Source organism: Mixophyes fleayi, chromosome 10, assembly GCF_038048845.1.
Source record: "Mixophyes fleayi isolate aMixFle1 chromosome 10, aMixFle1.hap1, whole genome shotgun sequence".
Taxonomy (NCBI): Eukaryota; Metazoa; Chordata; class Amphibia; order Anura; family Limnodynastidae; genus Mixophyes; species Mixophyes fleayi.
The window spans coordinates 48,008,910-48,024,883 of NC_134411.1; the positions used below are offsets into that span (position 1 = coordinate 48,008,910).

Sequence of the window (15,974 nt, forward strand, 5' to 3'; positions counted from 1 at the left end):
ACAGTCTCAGGGAGATAGAGGATTCCGTGGGTAAGTGGAGAACAGTCCAAGCGGATATGCAGTAAACGAATACAGTCAATAGAAAGTAAGCATACCGCGGTTTAGTTGAGCAGGCTGTCCACGAGAGGATACAGGAACAGCTGAGCGGCTGCACGCCAGCACGAGTAAAGAAACCACAGGTGAGTGGTAGCGGTAATCAGGGTCCGGGTCAGCACACAGGCAGAGAACTTGACACGGGTAGAACAACGATGAGCAATGCAGGAATCACTGGAGATAGCGAACACGAGTAGAACACTGGAGGTAATAGCGGACTGGAAGCCGCAGATGATTAGAGCAGGAATCAGCAAGGAACTGAAGACATAGTAGAACGCGGGAGACTTGTAGCGGTCTGGAAACCGGCAGGAATCAGCAGGGAACTGAAGACATAGTAGAACACAGGAGACTTGAAGCGGTCTGGAAACCGGCAATGAGTTGAGCAGGAATCAGCAGGAAGCTGAAGACACGGAGAAGTACACAGGAACACCTTCAGAGACTCACAGGGAATGAGACTCCAAGATCAGGCAACGAGGTAATGAACACAGGTGCTTTAAATAGGGAGCGTTGCCTGATCAACCAATTAACTAAAAGCAAAGGTCAGAAGAGTTCTTAGGAACTGCGCATGCGCAGACCATCAGGATGGCGGGCGGCCACGGTTCAGGATAGGTGCTGGCAGGAATACTGGAGAGCCACGCACCAGTGAAAAGGCACTCACGGTCCGGTGAGTGACATCTACATGGCTGCAGATCCGGGCACCTGTTGACCTGTTGCGGGAGTCTTAGGAAGGGGAGTTACCTACCCAGTATGTCTCTGTGGTGGAGTATGTTATCAAGCTCAGAGATCAGTTAGAGAATGTCATGGGGCTCGCGCAAGCTAACTTAGTGGAAGCGCAGCCAAAGCAAGAGACTTGGTATGATCAGGGCTTTCGCAAAAGTATTTGAGGTAGGGCAGAAGGTTCTTGTTGTGATGCCCACATGTGAGAACAAGCTCCAAACTGCCTGGGCTCAAACGTGTACGGTCTTAAAACACCTAAGTGACATCACCTATGTAGTGTTGTTTGAGAGCAACGGTAGGCGGCAGCAGACCTACCATGTGAATATGTTAAAGGCATACTACAAGCACGTGGAGTCGGTAGCTAGAGTTTGCATACCTCACAACTGTCCCGATTCCAGTGGGACAGTCCTAATTTCAGTGTGACTGTCCAGCTGGAATCAGGACAGTTGTGAGGTATGCTGCTAGAGCCATGGATTCTTGAAGTGTGGCTGGGTGATTTTGCAAGGGAAGCCAATCACGTTTCCTGCTCCTTGCTTGTTATTATGACCGTCTCCAGTACTTGCTTTGCTGACCAACTAGAGAGGAGTAACATCTACGCAAGCCTTTATATCATTGTCCAGCGACCTGTAAGAAGTTGCGCAGCATTCTGGGTATTGTAGTCTTGCCACCTACCTTTTATCAATTGCTTTGAAAAACATGTTTGCCCATAATAGCATTCACTGCATAGTCTCAAAATGCTGACAATGATCATTAGTAAAACCCAATACTTCCAGTGTTAGATAGTAAATATTGCTAATAATAATTTCCTGAGAGGGTGGCCACACCCGTGATGACAGACACAACTGATGAGGCCATAGACAAGACCCTGTGAGAACAAGCATGCCCCCTTTAGTCGACTGTCCGACTTTGAAATCCTCCAGTGTTGGGAGGTATGCCAATTGTAAAGCGTTACTGAATTTACTGACACAATATAAATAAATGTTGAGGATGCTTTATTTTCCACATATGTATTGCATGTATCCTTGCAGTGTAATGTATGTCAGAACAGAGCAAACCTAGACCCGTATTCAACAACAGCTGTTTATTTACATCTGCTCCTTGTAGAACGTGGACATTAATATGCTGGATTTTTGTGTATTTTTTTTAAAAAACATACAATGGGCCTGATTCATTAAAATAAGTAAGGCAAAAATATGAGTATGTTTTCTCTTGGACAAAACCATGTTACAATCCAAGAGGTGCATAGTAGTTTATTATTTTCCATGTAAGTTAAATACTGTCTGTTTTTTCATACAACACACAAATACTTGAGAACTTAATTTTTACACTGGAATTTAAAGCTGATCTAGCACATGCTCTTCCTCAACTATAACTCTGTTCCCACACTTTAAATTTACCCTCCCTTCCTGCATTGGGGACATCATTTATCAAGGTGCAAAGTTACTCTTTTTTTTGCATTCCTTTCCGTATCGAATCAGGCCAAACATGTTCATTTTGTGTAATCTTGCCTTAATAATCTATTTCTACATTTGTGCAGCAAACACCTATGGCATTGCGCAAAAAGTGCAACTATCTTTACTCTGACAGTAAATAGAAGACTTTATAGTAAGATCACAGCACCGCCTCCAACCTATTTGATTATGTCACTTTGTATAGCGTAGTCTACTCGGTAATCCTAGCTTTCCTCCCGCCTTTGTCTTCCTCCTTCCCGCCCCTTTCTTCCATTCTAAATCACATTACTGTATTTTTCTCTTCCTACAGCCAGTGACGTCACCACCACCTTGCTGTAGTGGGCGTGGATTACCCGTGCCGCTACCACCACCTTGCTGTAGTGGGCGTGGTTTACCCGAATAGACTATTGCTGCCTAATGAGAGGTAGAAAGCCGCGCTGGGAGCGTGAAAGAGTGTAATTACAGTTCCGGGTTGGGCGTGGCTTCTGTCAGAGAACCGGCTACCACGAGGGGGTTGGAGGTCCGAGTGGATTCGAGATGGTTGATGAGTAGTTTAGAACAGGCCAAGTATAGGGAAGTAACACACATATGTAAGTAAATGTTTATTGCTACATTGTGTAAATGGATGACGTTCTGACGTTTAATCATCCAATCTGTATGCTTTGTTAAAGAATATGCTGTGTGTCTTTTTTACACATTCTGTTTTACGCCCCACAGAAATCTTTTTTTAAAAAATGTGAATAGCAACAGCATGGGTGTTAATACACTACAGATTCCTTTAATTTTCTCCAGCACAACAATCATCCGTTCACAATGGTCTATAATAAAGTAGTATATTTTGGTAATGTTCACTAATAAGTAGCTGTAAACCTCTATATTAAAACTTTGCTTTGGCTCTAACAAACCAGTTCCAAAAACTTGGATCAGACTCCACTCATTATTCCATTAATATTTAAGATAAAATAGAATCCAATATTTGACCTATATGTGTCAGACAGGTGTCTGTGATACCTGTACATGCCCCAGCACTCCTCCAGATCAGTATTATATGACTGGACGAGAAAAAACGGCAAATGACAAGAGAAAAAAGACTGGCAAAGCAATTTTTGTTCTCTGAAGAATAATAAAGTTTTGTTGAAAACGAACAAGGGAAACAAATGGCAAGGTTGTTAAGGTGATGGTAAACTAACAATATGGCTCTTATCTGTGCAGCCACATGTCAGGAAGTGAAGCTGCAAGTGAAAAGCAGGAAGTATTTGAGGACTAAGTGATTAGTGCAGCAACTAATGTAATAGTCCAGGACACTGATAATATAGATACAGGGGAGAGATGAGGATTAGTAGGTGAATAATGTAAATACAGGTAGTTTGGTGCTGCATTAGTTACTGAAGAATATATGACAGTGGTTCTAATTATAGTGTAGGCCATGAGATAAAATACAGTATAATGGGGGATGTAGGCATTGGGTAATTTTAATACCATCTCATATATCTCATATATATCAATTATTTGGATAGAAATGCCCCTTAAAATGTTAGGAGTAGGAAAAAAATGTAGCGTAGTCACTGATATTTGGTACGTTAAAAATAGACAATAACTTTGTTATTGTTTGATTTGTAAGGCTCTTTAGCGCTGGTCAGTAGGGAAAACCGAGCATACATAAAACGGGCACATACAAGGTAGATAAAATAAATGCCTGTTTTATAACAAAAGGTAGAAGACGTGAGTAAGTTTACACATCTAGTCAGAAATGGACAGAGCTTGACAATAGGAGCAAGTGTGGCTCAGACAGGATTTTGGGACTGTATAGAAGGTGTACCAATAGTATAGTAGTAAAGGTGGGAGTGTGAAAGGGTCTAGTAAACATTTGGGTTTTCAAAAAGCATTATAAAATGTGAAAGTGGGGGAGAGCCTGATGAGGTGTAAGGAATTCCATAGGCGAGGAGGAACACAAGAGAAGTCTTGTATGCTGGACTGATATGTGGTGATCAGAGAGGAGGCACGATAAGGCACAGGCCAGAGGCAGCTCTTAAGAGGGAGTGAGGATGAGTATTTTCATATGAGGTGTGAGATGTATAAAGGGGCAAGTGTTGTTGAGGGCTTTGTAGGTGAGAGGGAGTAAGTTGAATTTGTTTCTGTAGGATATGGATAGACACTTTAGTGATTGCCATAGTGGGGTGGTGGATGTGGAGCAGTGAATGAGAAAGATGAGAGCGTGCAGTCCCCTATAAGAGGCGGTTGCTATAGTCGAGGTGATGAAGAAATGTATATTTGGATGCATTTTCTGTAAGAATTATTCTGTCAATATTTCAAAGGTGGAGATGACAGGACTGTAAAAGACTGGATGTGAGGAGTAAAGCAGATGATGGAGTCAAGGGTGACAAAAACAGGAGGGGATGAGAGACCGGTGCTGGTGTTGATGGTGAGGTAGATTTGAAGAGAGGCAATGACTGGAAGTAGGCAGGATGATGAGCTCTGTTTTAGACATGTTGAGCTGTTGTTGATGTTGGAAATATCAAAGAAACAATAATGGAGGAGAGGCCAGGAAAGGAGAGAGAGATTCCGGTGTCAGCAGTATAGAGGCAGTATTGACTGCCAAATAAAAAATAGTTTACCAAGAGAAGAGGTGTACTGTAAAAAATTAAAAAAAGGGAGGGCTGAGCACAGTCCTGTGAGACCACCATCAATGGTGGGAGGGGAGAGTAAAACATACTGAACTAATTTTTGGTGAGGTAGAAAGTGATTTGGGAAAGAACTGCATTAGAGAGGCCAATGGAATGAAGAGGGTAATTAGTGGTGATGAAAGTGGCATAGAGGACCAGAAGGATGAGTATTGAGCAGTAGTCCTTCGACTTTGTTGTAAGAAGATCAGTCGTCTTTTTATAAGGGGCAGTCTCGGGAGGAATGTTGGGGGTGATGTCCAATTAAAGATTGAGAATGGTGAATGTACACAAGCCACAAGTAGTTTGGAGACAAAGTGTTGGAGATAAATAGAAAAGTAGTTGAAGGGAGAGACTGGGTCAAGAGTAGTTTTCTTTAGGATAATAAAATAACAGTGTGTTTAAAAGAGGATGGTAATGCTCCATGGAGTGAGACTAGTTAATAGCAAAATCTGACTTTTCTATCGCTTGTTAAAATGCAAGTAAAAGGCAAATAAACTTCATTGAATTTATGTATGTGTTTGATATGTACTTGCATTCAATATACATTTTTGTAAACATATCTTATGGAAAAACAGAAAGTCCTCTTGTCCAAGCCAAAAACACGTCATTGCAGTGAACTCTCATTGATATCAAGTTAAATTTAACTACGTTGTTGCTTGTCAGAGGAACTGCTAAATAGAACAAGAAGCCTTTGAAAAAGGGCAACATAAGTTACATGCATGTAAAACACATTTGATAGTCATTTTTATATTTGCATCCATTTCCATGCATTTAGCTTGTGTAAGAAATGCATGTCAAATGCAAAATTGTAACACCAGTATCTAAGTAGCTCTATTTTGTCTATGATAATAAATAATGATCAAATTAAAAAATAAACTTGCTATTTTTTTAAAATTTGTTATGGTTTCCTTTTAACCAAGCTTATTTTCAAGGCATTCTGTCTATTAATGTATTGTACATCCATTGCTGGTGTAGCGATTGCTTTATCCTTAATATGGAAGTTTAAGAAAAACCTGAGATCTTTCTCCCAAGACATAGATATTTTATTACATGGTGCTCCTCACTTAAAAAGCTACTTTTACTGTAACTCCTACACAGGACATACTGGTGCTTGCTGTGAAAAAAAAAATGGGAAAGCCACCAAGAGTCCCAAATATAGTTGCTACAGCTGCTACCTCTTTTGCTATGTTGCTACATTTGTAATTCCTACCTTTGCTGTCACACCATCTGTTTCATATACAACACATATATTTTTTTCCAGACATGTCCTTCTCTATTTTTTTTCTATATCTTGCATAAGTGTGATATTGGGAGTACAGTTTAAGTAAAATACTGATTTTTGAAAGGTGGAAATCATGTGACATAGGTGAAAGTTGGTCGTATATCACTTAAAAGATAGTCCCGTAAAACAGCGTCTGCCTGTTCTCATAAAGGTTCTGCTTGGATTCATTTAATGCTTCATAGTTCAGAGCACTGAATGGTTTCTATCATTAGTGAATGAGAGATACATAATTAAATTAGATGAAAGCTGTGTGCTGAACTAGGAGTTGTCCTGTGTGTTGTATTACTCAATATAACTGACCTGTGTTTAATTCCTCTGTCAGACAAGAATAGGTTACTATAGCACAAATGTAGAACATAAAATATAGGTATAGGCATTCAAATGTATACTGAGGTATCAGCATTGTAACAGTATTTATTTGTGTTTTACAGGAGTGGAATCATGGAGATAAGACGCTGGGATCCGGCACTGGTGCTACCTGTGTGCATAACATGTATTCTTGTATCTTCTGTGACACTGGAAATGTTTTATCTAATCCTCACAAGTTCAGGAAGTGCACAGTTCCCCCTTCTGATGCTAACGTCGTACCTTTTGTTTAATGTAGTTGGGAACATGTTAAAGTTTGTCCAGAGTAACTCTACCATTAAAGGTGTCTTCTTGGAGCATGGCATTCTGGGTCAAGGCTGGGTGTGAGTATAATGTGTACTGTAATCCACCAGAGAAATCTGTATTTCATACCTGCTGCAATCCTTCAATTTAAATATTTATATGTGCAGCACAAACTGTCAAGTCAGCCATTTCTACACAAAGTAAGTGGCTGCAATTATTTCAGTTGCATGCTGCAAGTGTGCAATTTTTACTATGCACAGACATTCCACTACACTAATTGGAATGCGGTATATATTAAATAAACTACTGTAGCTGTGTTTCATGTGCTAAGCCTTCCTGCTTATTGTACTGCGGTATAAAAAAATAAAAAAAAATCTGTTCTAATGCATTCTTTGAGTCATATGTATGATACCACATGCTCTTTGTTAGGTGCTTGTATGAATACTTCACCTCCTTTTTTTTATTTTTTAAGGTACTGCTATACCTGTCAGTCACACATACCGCCAAGATGCCACCACTGTTATGATTGCAACGTTTGTGTTCTTCGACGTGACCACCACTGCACTCTACTTGGAAAGTGTGTTGGCTACTCAAACTATCGATACTTCATTTGTGCATTACTACATGGGTGGCTGGCATTACTTCTTGCTACCATTCTCAATGCTGAAATTTTCATAGACTTGCTGCATGAAGGTTTCAGCCTCCACAGCTTCTTCCTGCTTCTCATGCCTTGGATGATGTTGATCATAGGTAACAATTAAGTATTTATATAACTCTTATTCATCATTTGAGAATGACAGCTGTAGATTTAGTCCATTGTTTCTCTGCACCTCAGTCATATATATATTTTTTTTTTTTTGCTTTTGTTTTAACCTCCAAGAAGTAACTGTATCACACATATAGAGATTATGTTGTTTCTGAAGAAACATTCAGGGGGAACATCTACTTGTGCCCATTTCCAGGCACTATGGTACCCGAACATGTACACGTCTATGAAGTGCGATGAGAAATCCGTGATGTTACATTGGGAATTCCCCCTTAGACTTTTGAATGATTGTGAACTGAATGTAAATATTCTGCGCTTCCCTAGGGTAGGGGGATGCAGCCAAGGGGATAGATGGTAGGGTATGGTCCCAAACCCTAGAATAGTTAGAAAAGGTCAATACCCCGGCGCGGGGAGGGGAAGAGAGACGGGGGAAAAAACTAACAGAAAAGGGACAGAGAACCAAACCAACAACAAAACCAAAAAAAACACAAAAAAACAACACAAAAACAAAAAATAATTTCAGACAAGTAGGCCAATCTGCGTACTTGTATTTTATGCTGATAAAAATAGTGAAGTACACTTACTTCATCATATAAAAGCAATGCAGGTGTAAGAAAAAAAGAGTAATTGTAGAAAGGTACAGGCTAATAGCCAAAACGTCTCATGTTGGCAGTGAATAACTCCTAGTGTTCAAACCAGCCGGCTGAATAACTGGATGACAAATGTCTTGGTTGAAGCAGGATGTACAGTATGGAAATACTGATAAGAAGGTAATGTGGAAATTGTGAAAAATTCCCAGAAGGGATAGGTAGGTCTAGGTGAAAAATAGTCATATATATCCAAACAAAAATCAGAAAGTTTGTATGGTACTTATTATTGAGTCCGTGAACTGGACTGTCAAACTGGATGTATAAATCCGTATAGAAAGTTATCCGGAAGCAGCTGGGAATATGTAGTATAAGTAAAGGGCAGTGCACTTACCCTATCCGGGAAAAAACCATCCTCCAGGTGTCCAGTTCCTTAATCTTTCCTCCCAGTCCGTTGCTCATACAGGGAGAGCCCGCCGGAAGTATGAGGAATTAAAGAGCCGGTTTTCCGCGCATGCGCGCTGGAGGTGATGGAACTGGAAGAGTCAGAATAAATGTATAAAATATTAGCGATATCGCAAAAAGATGTGCTGTGTAAGGTCCTACGCGTTACACCCAAATTAGGGCTTCTTCAGGGAAGGCTAGCGACACAGTAATCAAGAAGAAGATCCCTGAAGAAGCCCTAATTTGGGTGAAACGCGTAGGACCTTACACAGCACATCTTTTTGCGATATCGCTAATATTTTATACATTTATTCTGACTCTGCGGCGTTCCAGTTCCATCACCTCCAGCGCGCATGCGCGGAAAACCGGCTCTTTAATTCCTCATACTTCCGGCGGGCTCTCCCTGTATGAGCAACGGACTGGGAGGAAAGATTAAGGAACTGGACACCTGGAGGATGTTTTTTTCCCGGATAGGGTAAGTGCACTGCCCTTTACTTATACTACATATTCCCAGCTGCTTCCGGATAACTTTCTATACGGATTTATACATCCAGTTTGACAGTCCAGTTCACGGACTCAATAATAAGTACCATACAAACTTTCTGATTTTTGTTTGGATATATATGACTATTTTTCACCTAGACCTACCTATCCCTTCTGGGAATTTTTCACAATTTCCACATTACCTTCTTATCAGTATTTCCATACTGTACATCCTGCTTCAACCAAGACATTTGTCATCCAGTTATTCAGCCGGCTGGTTTGAACACTAGGAGTTATTCACTGCCAACATGAGACGTTTTGGCTATTAGCCTGTACCTTTCTACAATTACTCTTTTTTTCTTACACCTGCATTGCTTTTATATGATGAAGTAAGTGTACTCCACTATTTTTATCAGCATAAAATACAAGTACGCAGATTGGCCTACTTGTCTGAAATTATTTTTTGTTTTTGTGTTGTTTTTTTGTGTTTTTTTTGGTTTTGTTGTTGGTTTGGTTCTCTGTCCCTTTGCTGTTAGTTTTTTCCCCCGTCTCTCTTCCCCTCCCCGCGCCGGGGTATTGACCTTTTGAATGATTGTATTGTTGCCATTTTCACCATGCACAGAATAATTACATTTTATATTGGATTTTTTAGTCATATACAACAGTTGTTATATACACGCCTTTAAAGAGGGCATATAGGGGGAAATTCAATTGACCGCAAGTATTTTTTTCTCGCCGCAACGTTAAAAAAATAAACGGTCGCTAAAGCAGTTAACACAATGTTGGCTCGTGTAATTCAATTGAAAAAGAGGTAACTCTGCTCCCCGCGCGTTAATCATTGGTGGTTGCGAATTTTTAGGGAAGTGAAGGAGAGGTTTAACGCGGTCATGTATAGAAAAAAATAAAAAGGATTGGCATATATTTGTATACATTGCATTACACAACCTTTCTATTTGATAATATCTACATACAGTACTTTCTCTTAGCATATTTTTTATTTCACTATTTTGTACTATAGAATTGTCTATACCCATGTTAAAACACATAATGCATACATATTGGTACAAAAAACATACATAAATATAATTAATTAGTTATTTATTTTTTTTACTAATTTTTTTTAAAATAATATCAACTTTTTCATGTTATGCATTACTGATGAACATAGTTTCTTTTTTTTTTTTCCCCCATTATTGCAAGATTTCAAATAGTTTTCTGTTTTTTATTTTTAGCACACCCCAAAGAGGTGCGATAAAACAGCATATTGGCCTGTTTAACGTGCAGCGTTAAAAAAACAATTGAATAGCTTTTAACGCGGCGGGCTCTCACCTACTCTATACTTTCAATAGACCTTATACTGAAGTGCGATAGGACTGTTTGATGAAAAAAAAAGCTGCATTAAAATGAAATTGAATCGTGAGTAAAGTTAACCTGCACGAAAATTATAAAAAAAGCGTTAAAATTAATTAACGCGGTGTAAGAAAAAAAAAAACAAAAAAAAAACTTGTGGTCAATTGAATTCCCCCCCATACTGTTACCCAATATTTTTTTGCTAAATCTAAAAGGTAGCAACACATGTTTCAATATAATCATTTCACAACTGTGAATGGCTTTTAATCCAACTGATTGACTTTGTATTAGCCCAGTTTTCATATTAAACTGTCTCAGCTGTGCTACTTACAACTATGTAAACATCCATTTATATGGATCTATCTATAATATAAAAGCCTAGCGGCGTGTGTTAGTGTGTGTGTGGAAAAAACTTTTCTCAGAAAGGACTCATCCAATTGACCTGAAATTATACTGACATTATTTGACAAAAAAATTAGAATAGTGAAGTCCGTTAACTTCCATCATCCCCCCTTCCCCCCGTGGGAGGGGTAGTAAAGGCTAAATTTACGAGTTGAGGGGTCAAACTCATTTTCGTGAGGTAATTTTACCTCATGAACACACATTAAAAAGGGCGCTTGCGTCGGGAAGTAACGCTCTTCCCCTAAGGAGGCCTGGGCTAGGCCCAAATGCATGTCAAGAACCTTTTTAAGACCTCAAGTAGCTTGATTTGACTAGAATGCATGAGTATCATGCACGGGTTAACTTGTATGTACATATATTTGCAGACATTAATGGTTCTAAGCTGCCATGTTACTTTGTTGATATAGAATGAAACATCACCCATAGATTCTAGTGGACAAGTGAATGAAATACCTTAACATTAATAAGCAATACATTGAATGATGTTTCAATTAGACCTGAGGGTATCCAGTCAAAACATTTATAATACAGGAATAGTTTCTAAAATAAGAAAAGTGTCCACACATTGGGGGGCATTTATGAAAGTAGTTTGCAAATAAATCTTTTACATTAATGGAGCTCAGTAAAGCGTGATGCATGTAAAGTAGTGTACACAGTAACACATAATTTTCAGGGCCCCTTGTACCTCTGAAAATGTGTCGGGGCTCAGCTGGCAAGGGTGGAGCTTATTGGTTGGACAACTGCTAAAGCATGCCACAAATAAAAAGAAAACTGGCACTGCTAAGGTACCTGTCCTACTCCAGATCAAATCGTACATATAGCAAGCTATTTGGGGAACATCTGTAAAAATTGTCAATGCAGTTTTAGCAAAATAGAGCTTTTTTTTTTCTACACATTCATTTTCCACTGTTGTCTTTTTGCAATTTTTTTTGTGTATATTTTTAAACCTATCCCTTGTAACAACATTTGTAAACATAGTACACATATATAGCTTCCTTCTATATCAATACTGTATTTACCAGACATAGCCATGTTCTTCTTTAGATCGTGTTCCTCTTACAAAAATTGCTAAAACATTTGCACAATTTTCATTTTTCCGTAGGTCAAGTGACAACATCTGCCTTCATTTTTGCCTTTGTGGCTGATACCTGTGTGGTGGGCTTCCTGTTTTGTCTTGCTTTCCTCATTTTGCACTGTGTTCTTCTCTACCGTGGGTCAACCACCAAAGAATGGTTTGGTGGCCATGCAAACGATTATGACCATGGGTGGAAGAAAAATGCCAGGAACTTTCTGGGAGAAAGGTGGTACCTCATTTGGCTGTCTCCATGGATTCAATCAAGATTGCCCGGAGATGGAATTAACTTTGAGCCTGGGAATCTCTTTGTTACTGAGTCATCCAAAAAATCTACCCAATAGCTCCTTGTATCCCTGTTTGTGAATTCCTCAGCTACGTTTGTTAAGTACTTATTGCACACATTCATGAGAATAGCCCATAGCTTTCTTAGCTTTTTTTCCCTAATTCATTAATGACATTACCACCTTAACCATTTTGCAGATGAGCGATTAAAAAGGTCAATTTTTGTCACTACTCACACTTCAGGGGTATGGATTAAATCCTCCATTCTCTGCTTCTGTGGAATAAAGCAGGGTATTCTAAAAATAAATAGGCACACGTGAGTACCCTTTTTAAAGAATGGTTTGATAATTTATTTAAATTGATATATTCACAGATATAGCATAATATTCCTTCTAAATTACTTGTTATTGTTGTTACCTTTTTATTATGTTTCATAATTTTACATTAATTTTTAATACATTTGCCTTGAAATTTATCCCAAGACTTTTTTTTTTTTTTTTAAAACATCAATTTGTTACTGTATAACACACAATTGGGCAATATATAAACTGATGCTGATCTTTACATAACTAATAAGAATGGAAATCAGTTGATTTGCATGGTCCATTGTATGATTATAATTGTTTTATGCACAGCAAACAAAGTGACACAGGCTCAGAAATTATATTTCTGTTTTGCTGTTAATGTGTTCCTTGTGAGCTGTGCTGATAATAGCCAATATCTTGGGTCATTGTAGCTAATAGGTTCCTTGTCGCACACATAGGGGGGAATTCAATTCCCCCCAGAGTAATCCCGCGCTAAACCTATTAACGTTAATACAGTAATTTTAAACCCAGCTTGGATCTGCGAGTAAAAAGCCGGCAGTGAAATTACCGTATTAACGGTAATTACGAACACTATTGCCGTAATAAAGTGCAGTCCGTGTTTTACTTATTGAAGGAGATAATGATTTGAAGGAGGACCACTCATAATAATTACTATTTGCTGCATGCTTAAAAGCTACTTAACTTGCTATTTAAAGAAAAAAAGTCTTTGGTTTTAAATATACTTCTTCCTCATATTATACGTGATTGCCTATCTAAAGTGGATGCAAGTAAATTACACCTAAATATGTAAAGTTAGACTTTTATTACATATTTCAAATATGTGTTTGAGTTAAACACACATTAAAACCACCTGCCTAATATTGTGTAGGCACCCCCTCGTACCGCAAAACAGCTCTGACCCATCGAGGCATGGACTCCACAAGACTTCTCAAGGTGTCCTGTCGTATCTGGCACCAAGACATTAGGAGCATATCCTTTAAGTCCTGTAAGTTGCAAAGTGGGGCCTCCATGGCTCAGACTTGCTTTTCCAGCACATTCCACAGTTGCTCAAATTGAGATCTTGTGAATTTGGAGGCCAAGTCAACACCTTGAACTCTGTCATGTTCCTCAAACCATTCCCGAACAATTTTTGCATTGTGGCAGGGTACTGCCATCAGGGAATCGTTTTTACGATTACCACTATTCCGACATGGAGAAGCCCTACAAAGAAAATCCGAAATGATGAAAAATCGATTGGAAAATAAACACTTACCTTCAACCCGACACTGGAGATCTACGATTGGAGCACCATGTTGACAGCAAGTGATTCCGATTGGAGAAGTGTTTCGGAACTGCAGGCAGACGTCATTGCGACGTCTGTCAATATAAAATTTAAAGCGGCTGTAGGCCTTTACCGTGTCGGAGTAGTGGCCATTGGTAAAGTTACCCAACCCGTTGCTCCATGGTCCAGTTCTGGCACTCGTGCCCATTGTGGGCGCCTTCGGCGGTGAACAAGGGTCAGCATGAGCACTCTGACCGGTCTGTGGCTATGCAGCATGCTGCGATGCACTGTGTTCTGACACCTTTCTATTATAGCCAGCATTAATTTTTTGAGAAATTTGTGCTACCATAGCTCTTCTATGGGATTGGACCAGACAGGCAAGCCTTCATTTCCCATGTGCATCAATGAGCCTTGGGCGCCCATGACCTTGTCACCAGTTCAGCGGTTGTCCTTCCTTGGACCACTTTTGGTAGGTATTAACCACGGAACATCCCACAAGACCTGTCGATTTGGAGCTGCTGTGACCCCGTCATCTAGCCATCATAATTTCACCCTTGTCAAAGTCTCTCCAATCCTTACGCCTGTCCATTTTTCTTTTTCTTACGTCCAACACATCCACTTCAAGAACTGACTTGACTTGTCACTTGCTGCCTAACATATCCCACTCCTTGACAGATGCCATAGCAACAAGTTAATGTGTGTATGTATATGTGACCCATCTGATTAACGCCTTATGTGCTAAGCATGTATAAAACTCCTGCACTGTACATTCAAGACTGTAAAGTCCTTTACATTGCATGGGTTGATTGAGGAGGCTTTGTCCTTACTCAGTATTTGATTGATAGGCTTACACAACCGCCTTTAAAATCTTTTATATTTTCTATATGCAGCCAGAGTATTTGTTTTGTGGAAATGAAAGCGTTCACATTCAGTATGTAAAGCATTTCTAGTTGAAGGTCTAATCACACCCTCAGTTTTTATTCTGTCTTAAAGCTCCAAAATGTATCTGTGTTTCAGGTATGTTTTCATATGTTGAACTGGAGTCCATTAAACTGAATGGATGGAGCCACATTTGAATGCTTGAGATATACATCTGCAGGTGAACACAAGTTGGTTATGTCATCAAAGAATCAGTGTGTTGCACAAGGTTCTGACGAAACAATTCTGAGGATTAACCATGGTATATTCATGAAAACTGTTCTTCAGCTAAGAAGAAATTGTGGAGTTGCCCAAAGCAACCAATCAGATTTTTGTTTTCATTTTCTTTGTACTAGAAAACTAGCAGAAGCTGGTTGCTGTGAGCAACACCTTACTTTCTTACAAGTTACCTGTAGTACAGTTTTCGTAACTGTATCCCATTGTGACTTTACCTAAGAACTTCTAATTCCCTGTTCCTGCACTATTTATAATATTGTTTACAGGAGCTTGCTGTTGTTTTTTAAGGTCTATATGTTATGTTCAACACCTAAACTTAAACTATGATACAAATACCATATGTGACTGTGTCCAGCATTTATTTGAATGTGCAATATGTTTTATTTGAAAAAATATATAGCATACTTTGTAAATAGACTCGCTTGCATGGAGTATGTAAGTTGCACTATCTCCTAAAGTATTGATGTGTAGGAAATAAAATAAATGTTTTCCGAGGACAGCATCGCAGTATTTTGTATTTGAGTGTACACACTGATGTAGCAAGCATTAAAGTGACACCTGGTGCATCACAATTTAATTGCATTGTGACATTCATGCGTTACTGTTTTGCCTCATGTCATTGTAACATAACAATAATTTTTGTTTCTAGTACCAGAACTGGCAGCTTGGGGGGCTCTTGCAACACATTGCAAAAGTGATTTATTCATATGATTCTGCACCGGGTATAGATCCGTTCAGAGGCAAAGAAAGTCAGTCAGTCAACAAGTTCTAATTCAAACCAATATGTTTGAATGGCCAGATAAAGAAATAATAATGACTATTTTGGTCTAAGGCTCTTTCGATGTTTTAATAAATAATTGTAAGGGGGAGGGGGGGACACCATCGTTAAGATCCACTACTACCCAGCCTGCGTTGGTTCCTGCTAAAGCAGGGTAATAATGAGTGTGCTGTTAACCTGCTAAAGTTGAACCAGCTCCAAGCTATACTGGATGGGCCAGTCCCACTATAACAATGCAGCATTTGGGGCC

The 15,974-nt window shown here is 39.2% G+C and overlaps 1 protein-coding gene across 4 annotated transcripts; it reads left to right on the forward strand.

Moving 5' to 3' along the window:
* The first annotated feature begins 2,642 nt into the window (after positions 1-2,642).
* ZDHHC24 (zDHHC palmitoyltransferase 24) lies at positions 2,643-15,445 on the forward strand. 4 transcript variants are annotated; one of them, XR_012679525.1, is made up of 6 exons: positions 2,643-2,851; positions 4,577-4,688; positions 6,638-6,895; positions 7,288-7,565; positions 11,950-12,520; positions 14,809-15,445. XR_012679525.1 is itself a non-coding variant. In XM_075188720.1 (5 exons), exons 2-5 carry the CDS (start codon positions 4,624-4,626, stop codon positions 12,261-12,263), a joined length of 915 nt encoding a protein of 304 aa, XP_075044821.1. In that variant the 5' UTR covers positions 2,643-2,851; positions 4,577-4,623; the 3' UTR covers positions 12,264-13,657. The 4 variants fall into 4 exon arrangements, 3 of the variants coding, with proteins under 3 accessions (XP_075044821.1, XP_075044822.1, XP_075044823.1); XM_075188720.1 differs by lacking the exon at positions 14,809-15,445 and having other exon boundaries at positions 11,950-13,657; XM_075188721.1 differs by lacking the exons at positions 4,577-4,688; positions 14,809-15,445 and having other exon boundaries at positions 2,646-2,851; positions 11,950-13,657.
* The last annotated feature ends 529 nt before the right edge of the window (positions 15,446-15,974 follow it).